The sequence below is a fragment of the Mycteria americana genome, chromosome 4 (genome assembly GCF_035582795.1).
Source record: "Mycteria americana isolate JAX WOST 10 ecotype Jacksonville Zoo and Gardens chromosome 4, USCA_MyAme_1.0, whole genome shotgun sequence".
NCBI classification, from domain to species: Eukaryota; Metazoa; Chordata; class Aves; order Ciconiiformes; family Ciconiidae; genus Mycteria; species Mycteria americana.
Genome location: NC_134368.1, coordinates 65,294,260 through 65,309,208, shown reverse-complemented (window position 1 = coordinate 65,309,208; position 14,949 = coordinate 65,294,260). Strand labels below are relative to the sequence as shown.

At 40.8% G+C, this 14,949-nt stretch overlaps 1 protein-coding gene across 1 annotated transcript in view; it reads right to left on the bottom strand.

Annotated features, from left to right (window-relative positions):
* Window positions 1-9,287: 9,287 nt before the first annotated feature.
* Window positions 9,288-14,949, bottom strand: part of PRKG2 (protein kinase cGMP-dependent 2) — a 31,128-nt gene continuing 25,466 nt past the window's right edge. Inside the window, 8 exon segments of the mRNA XM_075499293.1 lie at window positions 9,288-9,383; window positions 10,239-10,305; window positions 11,143-11,205; window positions 12,118-12,252; window positions 12,941-13,104; window positions 13,853-14,012; window positions 14,265-14,354; window positions 14,517-14,653. Coding sequence (XP_075355408.1) covers window positions 9,288-9,383; window positions 10,239-10,305; window positions 11,143-11,205; window positions 12,118-12,252; window positions 12,941-13,104; window positions 13,853-14,012; window positions 14,265-14,354; window positions 14,517-14,653 — 912 coding nt within the window.

The window sequence follows — 14,949 nt, the reverse complement described above, 5'->3', positions numbered from 1 at the left end:
GGTTTCTGACTTTTTCCTTGTGCCTGACTGACTGGCCAGCCCTGTGATGGAAACAGTACATCCACAGTATTTCCCTTTTTAGGTGGTTTGTTTCCAGATTCTCTGCTCTGACTGTTGCGCTTCTTGGCTGCAAATTGCAGTCTCCCACAGGCTTCCCCTTGTCCTTAATGTGGCTGCATCAGTGGAATTAATCAATTATGTTGCTGTTACTCCTTTAACGGATTATACCATCCCTGCTGCCAGCCCCTTCAGGAGACAGGTTTTTGTCTGCGATGAGCAGAACTTCCCTAAGAATCCACCCATTTCTCCTGCATCTACAGCAAGAGGCCTTGAAGGAAATCTTTAGTGATTTCATTTGCAGTTTAACTATATATTTTGCAATTCAACCATATATTTTCAGGAGAGAAACTGTTTCTTTTCTGAAACACAACTCTCAAAATACAGCTGTGAAAATTTTCTGTCCTCACTTTTCCCCTGGAGGGCTTCTGGCTCTTCTGCAGCACATGGGAAAGGCCTTTCCCAGATCTCCCAGGTAACCCACCAGACAAATTTTACAGTGTTGTGTAATGAGACCAAGAACCAGTAGGATTTGTTGAAACTGCCCCTGTTTCTAGTCCAAGAAAAGAGGTGGTGTTGCATATGACAGCTGCGGTCTTGCAATGGACAGCCAACAAGTAAAAACTAAGACATGATTAATCAAAAGAAGCATCTTAACAACTGTTAAATGCAAGTTTCTCTTTCCATGGCTCAGTCCTCCAAGGGGATAGGATGAGAGATTCAGCCAGAAGCACCAGGTTTCATGACTAGGCTGGATTATTACTGGTTTGTTGTTTGGGCTGGGTGTTTTGGCCTTTGATTTTGATGAATGTTCATGTGATCTTCTATTCAGGCAAATTTGTTTTCAATTAATCTTGCTAAATTATCTCAAAACATAATTGTTCAGTCCGAGTCACTCAAAAAAGTAACCTTTGATGCCCATCACAAAGCTGAAAGAAACCCCAGGCCCCAAATCCATTACAAGCGAAGTAAAGATGTACGTCATTCACAGTATATCTAGTTACGTTCCAGCACTGTTCTCCTTCATTGACTTAACCACTCTAATTTATTTCTATGTATTCGAGTCAAAGGATGTTCAGCTCGTGATTTCTGTGACAGCTATGTCATTGTTGTGGGATGTTTCTGGGATGACACTAGCAGCCTTTGTCTTGCTTAGGCTAGGCCTTGCAGTGAGCTCTGCTTCAATAAAAATCCTAACACAAAGCCTCTTCTGGTTGCGCATAACACAACAGTGAGTGGTTTTCCATTTCCTGTAACTCTAAAAAGAAAGCTAGGAAGAAGGTCAGATGATACATGAATTACAGCCGAACACTGACAATTCTGGCAAGTGTACTCTTAAACTATCGCCGAGTCTGTGCATCAGTTTCTGCACATGACCGTTCTTTCCTACTGCCAGTTAGCAAAACTGCTAAATGACCAGACCTCCAGCTGATATAAACCTACTTACCTTCAGTGCTTCCTGTAGAGGTGTGCTGATCTGCAACTTCTGAGGCTCTGGATCTGGAGGAAAGATACAACCTGGAATAAATAAAAGAGATTGGAAAGATAAAAGCCTCAAATGCTAGACTTTCAGTTTGCTTTTGAAAGCACTTTTACTCATAGCATTGCTAAAGGAACATGTCTTGCAAATGAGTCATTTAAAAAACTCTATTTTAATTGGAGGGTCCCTCTAATGATGTTATAGTAAAGCTATACAGTCAGAAATTACTTTAAACTCTTTTATTGATTGAATTTCAAGTAATTTTAGGCTCCTGGGCTAGTTCTTCTGGTTTAAGAACTATGTTCTCTTCCTTTTCAAAATGCCTTTCTTTCCTTTGTTGCGGTATGAAATGCCCATGCAACAGGGGAAACCAAGTACTACACAGGGAAACCAGCTAGTCACAGGCCACCATCAGCCTGTGAAAACCAGTATGGGCCAAATTCTAGCCTCTTTGAGGTCCAGTAACATTAAGAATCCTTTGTAATGAGAGCTTTAAAAACATTCAGGCAGGAGATGGTGAGAATGTAGGGTTTTTTGGTTTTGGGGTTTTTCTTTGCTGTACCTCTATAAATAAAATGCAAACAGCAGCATCCTGGTAGTTTTTAGGCAGAAGGAACTTGAAAACCATTAAGCTATCATTTGGACAGGCTGGGCCCAAATCTGCAAGCCTTCTCTAAGGCAAATGGGCAGGAGAAAAGTCAGACACTCTGTGTGCAAATCAGATGGATTTAAACTGGAAGACAAAAGCTGTGCTTTTCTCCTGGCTGAAAAGACAAGACAGTTGCAGACAACAAAGCGCTTTTCACTGCTGTGTCTTTGTAATAAAAAAGAGCCTGTCTCTCTGGTGTGGAGCTGTGTGGGCTCCTGCCTTGACTTTAAGGACAGTCAGAAGTAGTGATGCACACAGGCTGACTGTAACCGTAGGGGGATGCCACCTGCTAAGCTGGAAGCAGGTTCGGATTTTCAGTAGACAATCAGGCCCTGCAAGCGAAAACAGATGCAGTGGTTTTCAATAGTTGTCTTTTGTAACAGCTGCACAAATAAATCCATAGTTTACAAAATTCAGTAAGACAATGGCTACTGTTAAAAAACCACAGAAGCTCAAACAATAAACCTAACTAAATCTGATTTTCAATTTGTAGAGAGTTTGTTGCAAAATAGATTTCATAGAGCTTGACAAGGCAGCCTCAGCTTTGTGCCAATACATCCCATTTCTTTGTTCAAGGTGAGCTGGCTGGTGATGAGTAACACTCTATCACCAAAATAACTTCCTTTACAGTATTTTTAATGCTCTTGAGGTGCACACCTCTTATCCTCAGTAGAAAGGTAGGAGCTGCTCAGTAGCCCTTGTGGGCCAGATTTGTCCCCACGTTGCCTTCTGTTAGGATTACAGCATGTTCCTTTCTTAGAATAGCACCAGACTACATCTTCCTGAATACACTGCAGAGGAGAAAGTACCTTGCAGCTTTCTAACTCCGCACAGGAGGGCTGGGGCATCGTCTCGCTGCAAAAGAGACTGCTGCTTCAGAGAAGGGCAGTCATTCCCCCAGGAAAATATCTGCTTCTGGCGCCCAAGTACAATGCCCCCTGAGTGATGGGCAATGCACAAGCTCAAGGAACTAGGATCTGGGTCCCTCTCACTTTGTCCCCAGCAGGATGATGGCACCACAGAGGACACAGTTCAAGATAAGGTCCGGCATGTTGCTGTTGCTCTTCCTCTCAGTCAGGGAAGCTGATCAGAAACACCCCTAACATAAGCTCTCGGCAGCCAGGCACTACAGCAGTGTAACTGTACAATGTTGCTGGGTGCCTTTCTGAGTCCCATTAGAGTGGGTTTCGGCTTTCTTTTTCTGGAATGCTTTTTGCTTAGCAAGACAGCATGGAAAACAATCTACCCGGGGATGGACTTTGCCTCCCTAGTGACTAGCTAGACTATTCAGCAGCCGTGCCTCCTGCTATTAGCCCCATAATTTAGTTGGAATATACATTCTGTCTTTTGCCGATGCTGACCTGCGGCTCATTACGGGTAATGGCTGTTGGTTCTGCAAGCACATCAGATGAGCTTTAAAATTACATTTGCCACTTCTCAGCTGCCACACATTGATGAAGTACTGGCTAGTGGAGGTCAGCCACAGTATACCCTCGACTTCTGTGCATCAGGAGTTCACCTTATTTCAGTAGCTTTGTCTCAACTCCCACCAATCAGCAATGAGCCACAGCATATCAGGATTCAGAAGGAGCTCACATTTGGGAGTTCTGCCAAAGGATACACCTGAACACTGATGTAAATCTTGCTGCTGTCTTGCTGCTATCCCCAAAATAGACCACCGGGCAATATTTGTGTGGCAAACAACGGATCATGGATTTGTGAGAAAATAATTACCCACCTTTTCTGTGGCTGGTGTGCAAGCCAATTTGCTTTGAACCTGTAACTCCCTGTCTAGCATCACCTCGCACACAATGTACAGAAGAACCAGGCCCTCGTCTCTTGCCACTGATTACAAGAGGGTGACAAGAGCAGAGACTCTGACTCCCGAGGGGAAAAGATGCTTCTGACTGCTCGGTCGTTCCCTGCTGGCCCAACCTACTGACTAAATTTGTGTTGCGTCTCAGAGTAACAACCTACCCTCTCGCCTGGACGTGACCCAAGTTCCCAAGCCACAGGAACATAAAGGTTTGAGGAAGACAGGTCGTGGCTGTGCACAATTATGGATGTGTTTAATTTCATATCTTCATGTCTGCTTTCTGCACAACCTCCTCCTTGCTTTCCACCTTTGGGAGGAATTACCTGTTTTTACTGATGCTGTATTCTACCTCTTTAGCACTGCCTCCCCTCTCTCCCTAAAATTGCATCACATGCAAAATATGTTAATCATAATGTGGTGCAAATCCATTTTCCTTGGCCTTTCACCTCAACAGATCTTACACATAGGAACCGTTTATCTGAGCATCTACATGCAGCCACTTCAGTGGTGAGAAATGAAGCTGGGAAACAACTTTCTGTAACAGGCTTATTCAGGTGTGTGCACCTGTCTGTATCTCTTGATTTACTCCTGCTTGTTCAGCTCTAGATCAAGAAGTAAAGAAGTCAATCAGAAACGCTCAAATCCATGCCAGGAAGCAAAATAACTGTGCTACAACATTCAAGCACAAGGAACTCAAGAGATACAGAGCATCAGCCTTGTGCTGCCTTGTAAAAAATGGGAAGGGAGGATGAATTTAGGGCAGCATGCTACGCTACAGTTCAGAAGGCTGGCTTTAATTGCCTCTTCTTTCTCATACTTTCTGAATAATCTCTAGGAAGTCAAATTGTCAAAGGTGTCTAAACCCAAAGCTACACACAGCTGTCTAGAGGGACTTCAAAAATCACCAAAGGGCTTAAATCTCTCAGGACTTCAGCTCCCACTTTGCCAAATAAAGACAAAAATTATTCTCGCCACTACACTGCAAGGTCCTTGGAGACCACAGCAGGGGAAAGCTGTTTCTGTTCAGAGATAGCTTGTTGAGTAGTGGGAGGAGAAAGTGACCTCAGATGCTTTTCATTGCAAGTGAGAGCTGTTAAATTCTGCCTGAAATCACAGAGATTCTCTCTATGTCAGGAAAGCTGTTCCCTCTCATGCAATGCAAAAATCTTACAGGCTTACACTTTCTAACATCCACCCCACACCCCTTTATGTCTGAATTCAAACATTTGGGGAACTGAGATTATTTTTTCCCCTTTCTATTAACAGATGATGCATTCAGGCATCGGGGTGGCCAACCTCACCCTTCTCAAAGCCTGAAGGGGCAGCTGTGAGGACATGGTGAAAATTCATCACTTGCACTAAAAACTGGATGGAATTATCATACATCTGGGAATTTTGTTTTTCACTCTGCTGCTGCTTCTGCCTACATGTCTCTCTGAAGTGCTCACCTGCATCTCCACTCTGATGTGGTAGTTGGGGAAAGGCACTTCCATCTACCCAGACCAGGCTAACTGCTCCTCATCTCTGTCCTCTGTCAGGAAGAATTGTCATCACTCCTGCCTCCCGAGGCATGTTCTCTTGTGGCAGGAGTACAGGGAAAAAAGCATAGCTATAGCTGGGTTTCTCAGGGAGCCACACAATAAAAGCAAAGCTGACAAGACAGAAAGGCAAAACTTAGATAAAAACACTAAGGACAGAACTCAGACAATTACTAACATTTCCACAGCATGCCCAAAACCTGAATGTCAAGATCTGTTTTTCACTGACCTTAAATTATAAAATGCAACAATAAGCATAATCTGATCATCATCATCATAACTGTCCATTCAGTTCTCCCATGATCTCCTGCACTGTGAAACTATTTGAGCCTGAATCACTTATTTATCCTCTTGTTCTACAACAGCATAACTCCACTGTTGCTGAGTTGAAGTCTGAAGTACATCTGTCTGTTAAAGACAGTTTGGGTTAGTTCAAGTAATGTTTAGCCTGTACTGTATCAGCTTCTGCTTCTGTTTCTGGAAAACTTCAGCTCAGTCAACTGCATACATGCCAGAAATAAAATTAATCAAATGTACATGGGAACTCTACATAAACACAAAATGATCTGTGACCTCACTTATTGCAGCTTCTTATGCATTCGTTTTCCCAACGTCCACTAGGAAAAACATAGCCTGAGTGGGGGACGTGCTGCAAGAAATGACATCAGTGACTCTCTCCGGGGTAGCCTTTTATGCCTCAGTCTCTTCTGAATCATGTGGACAACAAGTATAATTCAGGGCTAAGAATCCGGACTGCCGTATGGAATGCAATTGTAAAAAATGAATGTCTTTCCCATTGCACTGTAAGCTAACTTCATTTGCACACACTGCAAGTTAAACAAGTTTTGTAAAGAAAACATATCCTACAGCTGCACAGACTTAATGCTAACTGCACTAAACATCATACAGCTATTTCCTCACTTAAAAAACACATATATATATGTATACTTACTTTTTTATATATATATATATATATATATATATATATATATATATATATATATATAAAATGAAAACTACCTATAAATACAATGGAAAAATACATTCAAAAGCATTTATAAAACTTGATGCAATATTATTTTGACTATAATAAAAATATTTATGAGAGAAAGACAAACAGACACACAGAGAAACACACATACCTAATGTCTAGTGCTTGTCTAAATCCTGAAAAGAAAATCTGGTCTTTGGTATTGCTAAACAGAGTCAGTTGCAAAGTGTCTAAAGCACCTACAGTCCCAGCTTATAGCCTCTGCTCCACCCTCTCTGAGTGTGTATGCTTACCATTGTTTTGCACAGGCTTTGCTGGCTGCAAGTTTCCACAATAGCTTACAACCAGGCAGGGAAGCAAAACCAGCTAAACATGTAGTGTCTTCCTCCAAGGGCTCAATCCAACCTTCATTAAATTCAATTGAAAATATTCTGCTGCCTTTATTTGGACTGAATGTTATACAAAATATTTAAATTGATTTGCTGTCAAAGCAATGGCCACCCAGCAGTAAAAAATAATTGTAACTATGGAACAAACCATGGAACTGCCCCTATTGCAGTCTCTCCCTCACCTAGTTGGGATAAGTCATGATCAGCAGCTAGGAAGTCTAGCCATCACTCATGGGTAACTAAACCCTGAGCACACATTACAAGTTGCCTGGGAGGTTTTCCATCCAGCATGTGAGATGCAGTGTGCTGTGGCAGCTTCAATATCGATATTTAGATTAGACTTTGTCTCAGTGGGAGCTGAAACAAATCCTAGCAGGGACTGCAGATGCATTGATCCCGGAACATCCCTGTGTCTACAGCAGTTGCGGTTCATAACAGAGTGCAACAGAATTTTTCTATATAAACCATGGATGCACAACATCCAACTGCATTTATTATCCAATCAACATTTCAAACTAATTCCCCTGTTCTAACAATTTAAAGGTTAAGTGGCAAAGCCCAGGTGTATATAAACTCATACGGGAACATGCATTGTGCTATATTCTAATTATACAAATGGCTGACAAATAAAACTAATTCCTAGAATCACAGAATCACTCAGGCTGGAAGGGACCTCGGGAGGTCTCTAGTCCAACCTCCTGCTCAAAGCAACACTGAATTCAGACCGCGTTGCTTGAGGCTCTGTCTTGTCCTGTCTTGAAAACCTGCAATGAAGGAGATTGCAGAACCTGTCTGTGATCCTGCTTCACTGGGGAAACACTTTTTTCCTTTTGTCAGGTCAGCACCTCTCCTGTTCCAATTTATGGCACCTCCTTTCTGCACAGCTCCATAAAGGGCCTGGCTCTGTCTTCTCAATAACCTCCCTGTAGGCACTGACAGGCTGCTGTAAGGTCCCCACAAAGCCTTGTCTCCTCCAGGCTGAACAAGCCCAGGTCCCTCAGCCTTTCCTCACAGGGCACATGCTCCAGCCTCCTGACTATCTTAGCTGTTTGCTGGACTCCCTCGCACAGGTTGTTTGACGGTTCTGGTTAGCAATTTGTTTACTTGTACCAAAGTAGGTGAAGACAGAGCTTGAAAAATTGGGCTACAAATCACAATTATATTTTTATATCGGTTTTGAGAGGAGATTGGAATTCCTGGCCCTTCTAAACCTCATTAGTAGCCATTAGAGAGAAGGGAAGGTGGTCAAAAGAAAACAGAATATTTAAACTCATTTGTGAATAGAATTCCTTACAAGAGAAAAAAAAAAATCAAGTTTTTGCTCTCTTATTCTCCCCTCTTGTATGAGTAGAAGACAGAATAATTATATGTTAATAAGATAAAATATGATTTTAAATGATAGCTCACATCTAGTGATACCAACTGGAACATTGAAATGGGTGGGAGTTTTAGCACTTATGTGAACAGACGTAGCATTTCAGCAAAATATGAATGAAAACAATCTGAAAATATATTTGAAGAAAAAATATTATTCTATGCTTACATATTTTTTTCCTGCAAGGTAATTGCTTTTTGTCCATCTATTTTATCTTCACACTACATAAAAGCAAACATTTTAAGAAATTGATGCAGCTCTTTGAAGCAGTAAGGGAAATACATACCACAGCCTGCTTCTCCAGGCAACTTCTATTATGTATACACCTTGTTTCCTACTGGATTTTCATTTGACCTGTTATACCCTGTCTCACATATTTGACCTGGTGCAAAACTAGAGTGGCAGAGAGGCAGCTTTCACAGTGATACCCTTTTAGCTGCAGCATCAGATCAAATCAACCTTTCAGTAAAAGTCTCTTTTCTATACGCTTCTGGATCAACGCAATACTGGCCATTATGGGAAAAAGTGAAACACACAGCAGACTTAAGATAAAATAAAAAATAAATGCCTATAGTGTCAGCTGTTGACAAATGCCACAGAGTTATTGGCTTCCAATACTCATCCTCTCCATTCAAAATAAACACATATGGTAACCTTGTTAATATCAAAATATTAGCTAGTGATATTTCCAATGGCAAAACCATACATCTGATCCATAGTGTCTGAAAATGCTCATAGAGACATTGTGTATCAAAAAACCTTCAGGTTATATCTGCTGACTGAATGCATGCCCATGTTATAAAGATTCTGCATGCACACAGATTTTGGTGCATTATCCAAACAAGTTCTGGTTGCTGTACTGTCTTCCATCCTTCAAGGAACACTGTGTTTGTCACAAACCTTGTGTAATTTGATATTTAAACAAGAAGCAAGAGAGCAGGTTTAGAACTGATGCCTATGAGTCTCTGTAAATATCCTGGAAGAAAAAAACATCAGAAATCCTTGTCCCAGCCCGAAAGTTCATCTGGAGGGCCTCCCTCTTCAGGTGGATAGCTGTCAAAGTAGCTGTGATCAGTCGGTCCAGACAACTAGGACATTAAAAACGCAAACGGTTGTTTCAGAAGATAACTTTTGAAAATACTCTCCATTGATTATGCATAATTTTTATTGCTACCAGTGGAGGAATGAAAAGCTAGCATGATATGGGTGACTTCTTTCAATGGATGAAATTCCTCGTTCTTTTAAAGGCAAACCTGCAGTAATTAAATTGTACAACAGAACAATGGCATTAGCCTCCTTATACAAAAACACTCCCCAAATACTATCAAATCCTAGATTTCACCCAAAGCCCTATAAAGTCAGTAAGAAAACTGGGCCACACTGTGTACAATTTTGATTCAAATTTGTTTAAGACCAAATCTACACTCATGGGGTAGCTACTCAAAGCAGATATCAGAATTATTTTTTGTTTCAAATTGATTCAGATTCTTTACCCTCAATCTTTTTTCATTTTACGGCAAAGAGAAATGGGCCACTTAAAAACAGGAAGCTTATTCAAGGATGTGCTGTAAGTCAATAGTAAGAAAATACAGGAATTTGTACTCCGCACAGTAATGTGAACAGTGCATCTTAATAATGTGCCCATTACTGAGGAAAATATGTTTTTTCAGTATTCGTCTCTGACCAAACACCATTTATTCTAATAATGGTGAAAATCTAATGCAAAGTACACAGGCAGAATAATATTTCCATTATTTAACTGAATTTAACTTACATGTCGCTTGCAGTCTCTCTTTCTTTCATTCGACTTTCACTAAAGATGGTGAGCTATAATAATTCAAATGCATCTTTGGGAAATTTCGCTCTTGCCGTCAGTTGTTTCTTCATAGCCAAGCACCTTTATATTAATAAAGCATTATGATATTGAAAGCCAAAGCCAATACCTCTCTTTTTAAAGGCAATGTTAATTTCCTCACTTTCAGACCATCCCAGTTAAAACCACTCAACCACCTGATTAAAAAGAAATGAGAGACAGACAGGGAGAGACCAAGAGAGAACGACAGATTGTTTTCTGTCATTATACTATTAACAGCTGAAAAACATGGGAGCAACGGCTATAAGACATTTTTTCATGACAACTTCCGTGCATGTGACAACCCAATTGTATAGAAGGAGGAAACTTGAGCACTGTCATTGCCATACAAGGGAGTGGTAGCAGGGACATTGCATCTCCTCTGTATAGAAGTGCCAAAGTGACAGGCAGGTTAATATATGCATAAGCACAGCCATGCAAAGACATATGTGTCCCCTTGTAATTCCACCCTCTTTTAACAGCATGAGGAGAAGGAGACAAGCAGAAAAGTCAAAGCACTTCTTTTCCCAAGCACAAACTGCAGGGCTTAGAAAAAACTCAGATACAAAGAAAAAGCAGGAAATGTTTAATCCATAGAGGACTTTCTTCATTAGAGAGAGAGGACACAAACCTAATACTGCTCCAGAGCTCTTAACTACCATTCTTAAAAAGCAACTGTTTAAGGGTCGGGACATCTGAAAGGCAGATGCTGAACTGGCATCGATTTCTCTGAGAACTGAATTAAACTTCTACATCAGCAACCTGCGACAAAATCAGTAAACAACAAGATGTTTCTAGATAATCATGCTGAGGATTTATGTTTATACCGTTGCTTGCTGTAGTCACAAATATACTCATAGCAACAGAGATCTCTCTTACGCAGTCTGCCTGGACGTGCCTGGAGCTTTATGGGTTTACTGGACTGGGTTCTAAAATATTAAAAATATTTTCAAATTAAAAACCAAATTTTCTTCATGGCAGTCTCTTTCACTTACCTGTGCTTCTTGATGTCATTAATTCCATTCCTCAGATTGCCTAATCTTTCTGTAGGGTTTTGTCTTAAAAAAAGAGAAAAAGAATAAGGAGAAGAATTTTAAAAATACTCTTATTTTTTTAAAAAAGCATTTATAGGTCCTAACTGCTTGCATTTTACAGTTAACACAGGGATGGAGCTTGCATACAACATGTTGTCTCATAAGGAGACATAATGAGGTGTTGCTCACTGCTCCTTTCTTTTGAGGGTGGAGAAATCTTCCAGGAAGCCAAAACAGTGTCATTCTGCTGTGCAAAGCAGCAGAGGGAAATAAACTGATTGAATTTTTGTTGCACACCTTTTTTTTCTTGGCCAGCAGGTCTGGTCATGAGTTACAAAAGGAGGCAGACCAAAATTTGCAGCTACAAAGATCCTTTCAATCCTGCTGCACAAACATGCTGTATACTGTTCCTAGTGCCATGGATGAAATCCCACTGGAGCTGGGAGTTCAAAGTCAGCAGTGTCACCAACCACAGGTTGTGCATGCCACTGTGCACTAATGCTTCTGAGTTATGCTGACCCTTCTGAAATACCACCTTTTTGCACATTTTCAAGTGGGCTTAAGTCAGTCGTTAAGTGCCCTACACTTTCTGTAGGAGCCATATGCCTAAGTAATTTTGGAAGCATTTTTTTAAAACACTGCACTTGAAAATAAAATTAAATTCTTTAGCTCTTTCCTCAGCCCACACTTAATAAGTTTTTCCTAAGATGTGTTTCAGAAAAAATTCACAGCTAGAGAAAGCCCAGAGCCTGTATCTGTAGATTATACCTCACAGACTGAGGAGTGACACACACTCAGAGGCATGCATGTGTACTCAATATAATCAGAATAGAGCATCCAAGGCAAAACCATTTAAAATGAAGTTGACAGGAATTCAACACTCTAGTCTGGATCTTAAACAGTTCAATCTATCTATACCCAGGCTCTGCCACAAACTGCCCCTCCTATCTGCAAAGTCTGCAGATCAAATCCTCAGGCCGCCTTGTTATTATTTTAGGAAAATCCAGCTTATCAATGCCTTTGAGAATCAAATTATATGTCATCATTTGATCAGCCCCAGAGAATGGTGGACTAGAAAAAGAAAGCAACACTGATAATGGAATGGCTGGCAAGAGCAGATGTGGCCATTTCTCATCAAAGCAAATATTTGAGAATATGGAAAAACCTCCCACCTTCCTAGTTTTACAACCTTTTAGTCTGTTTAAGATATTAGAAAATTTTGAAGCTGAGAAGCTGCCTGTAGGTACCAGGGAAAATGCATGATCATATGTGTCCCTCTAAACTAGCTCTGCCTCCAGCCTAACTCAGAGAAGCTTCCATGTTGTACTACCATTGAGCATTTATAAAGAGCTGTCATGGAAGCGTGCATGGAGGCAAAGAACGAGCCTGCTTACAGTTCACCCACCCCACTGTACCCTGTCACCCACTAAAGGGGAAAGAACAGTCTGTTGTCAGCTGTTCCTCACAGGAAACTTCATCATCAGTTAAAGGAGCTCTGCACCAGCCACTTATAACTGGTGTCTGGCCCTTTTCTTGGATGGATAAACCAGAATTGAGAATGTGTCCCACACTTTGTCCATGGCGTTTCTGAAATGATGGAAGATAAGACATGCATGAGAGGCAAAAAGAAGTATCATTTTGCAAGTCATTCCTGCTTACTGATGGGAAAAAAACCCAAACTGTTTATTTTAAAAATAACCTTGAAAACATTTCTAAAAACAAACAAACAAGGTAAGAACTTGGAGTAGGAGGCACTTACCTGCCAGTAAGGAGTTCATTTGCAAGAATCCCAAGGGACCAAAAATCCACACTGAAGTCATGGCCTTTACTCAGAATGACTTCAGGGGCAACATACTCAGGGGTTCCACAAAATGTCCAGGTTTTCTGCCCTGATCCAGTCTTCTTTGCAAATCCAAAAGCAACCTGATCAAAATCAACCTATGCTGCATAATGCAGAGGTGTTTTGCACTGGGAAGCCTTAAGGTCTTAATTGCTTCCTTGCCTCCTGCAAAGATCTGGGAGTTGCCAGTTTACAGCTAGAACAATTACACAGTGTTGTTGTGAAGGAGAAAGAAGTAGTTCCACTGGATTACTGAATGTTATAGAACAGATCCATTTATTCTCACAAGTAATTTCCTGAATTATTTTCCTTTTGGATAGAACAACGCATGCTTTCCTTAGGACACGAGATTTACAGCCCATGGAAAACAGTGGGTTGCTCACTGTCCTCAGAGTGGATGTTTCAAGCTCTTTGAAGGGTATTCTTTTTGCACCTTTCACGGTCACAGTCAAGCATGGCAGATCTTTACTGTGTTCCCTCTCTACAGAGACAATGTAGAAACTATGATTACTTGAGGCTGGACAGGGAGGTAATTCTGCACCTGGGAAATGTGGTTCCTGCCTTTACATTAAGATTGGCTGCTGGGATAAATTATTTTTGCTATTTATGGTGTGGCAAGAGCTCTCAGAGGCTGCAAATCCCCAGTTTGTCTGGGGCTTGCAATGGCTTTGCAATGACCTTGTTTCTCACTGTGCAATGAGTAGCCTGCCCTCTTTTCTACTGAAGCGTAAGAGTTATTAAACTCTGGGATCCTGGTACTATAATTACATGCTGTCTATTTATATCCCCACTGCAAGGAAACAGGATACAGGCACAAAAGGATAACATTACAAAAGGATTACATCTTATCAGTTTTATATATCCTTCAGCATCCAAAATTAAATTTTCTGGCTTCAGGTCTCTGTAGATTATTCCTATGGGATGTAGATAGTCAAAAGCCTCTGTCGCACACCCAACACAGAACTTGGTAGTGGCTTCATCAAAGCTGCCTCTGGAACACAAATAATCACTATCCTTGCAGACAATTAACTTCTAAAAATGTCTTGCTCATTAACCAGATAACATATAACATCCAGAATATTAACAGCTTTTTTGCACTGACATTCAGTACATCACTCACGTGGTTGAAAACTGAACCAAACATCTTTTCATTGGACAGCCCTTGAATAGAGAACTTATTCAGCAGACGTATGGAACTGACTGGTGATTTTAAAGCACAAGGTTCCACTTCGTTTGCTGTTACCTGTCTCTCAGCAAGCTCCACAATTCCCCTCCAAGGCAAGCCTCCAGTAGCATGTATACATACTTATTATCTTTGAACGTGCGAGGTAGTCTGTGGAGACAAACAGCAGCAATTTAGGAAGAGCAAAATAAAATGCGAGACTTGCAATGTCTTTTCTCCAGAACTCATATATGCCAAACCTCACTCCTAATAATGCTGTCCAGTGGGTCAACTGGGGGGTCAACTTTCAAGGAAACCTTATGGTCAACTTACTTTACAATGAATGGAGAACATATCTGCTTGAGGATTTTCTTCTCAGAATAGATATGCTCTTGTTGTTTCGTGTCCACTATGTGTTTCTTCTTTATACACTTCATAGCAAAAGCCATGTTCTCATTTTTCACTTTAACCTGTGAATAAAAATGATGAGTACATGTGAGGCAAAGAAAGGATGTTTTACCAATCTCTTCTCAATAGGTACTCAATAGGTATCCATCTTTTTCAACACAGCACAGGACTGAAATGGATGACTGTAATGAGGGACAAATTCCAGATTTTCTGCAGAACTGTTCTGTATGATTTTAAGTCAAGCATCAGATCTTTTTAGTGTCCCAGACCCCACTTGTAAAGTGAAATGTTCCCTGTGTTCATTTTATGTATACAAAATAGCAGCAGTTTGGATAGGTACTATATTTTACAATGAGTT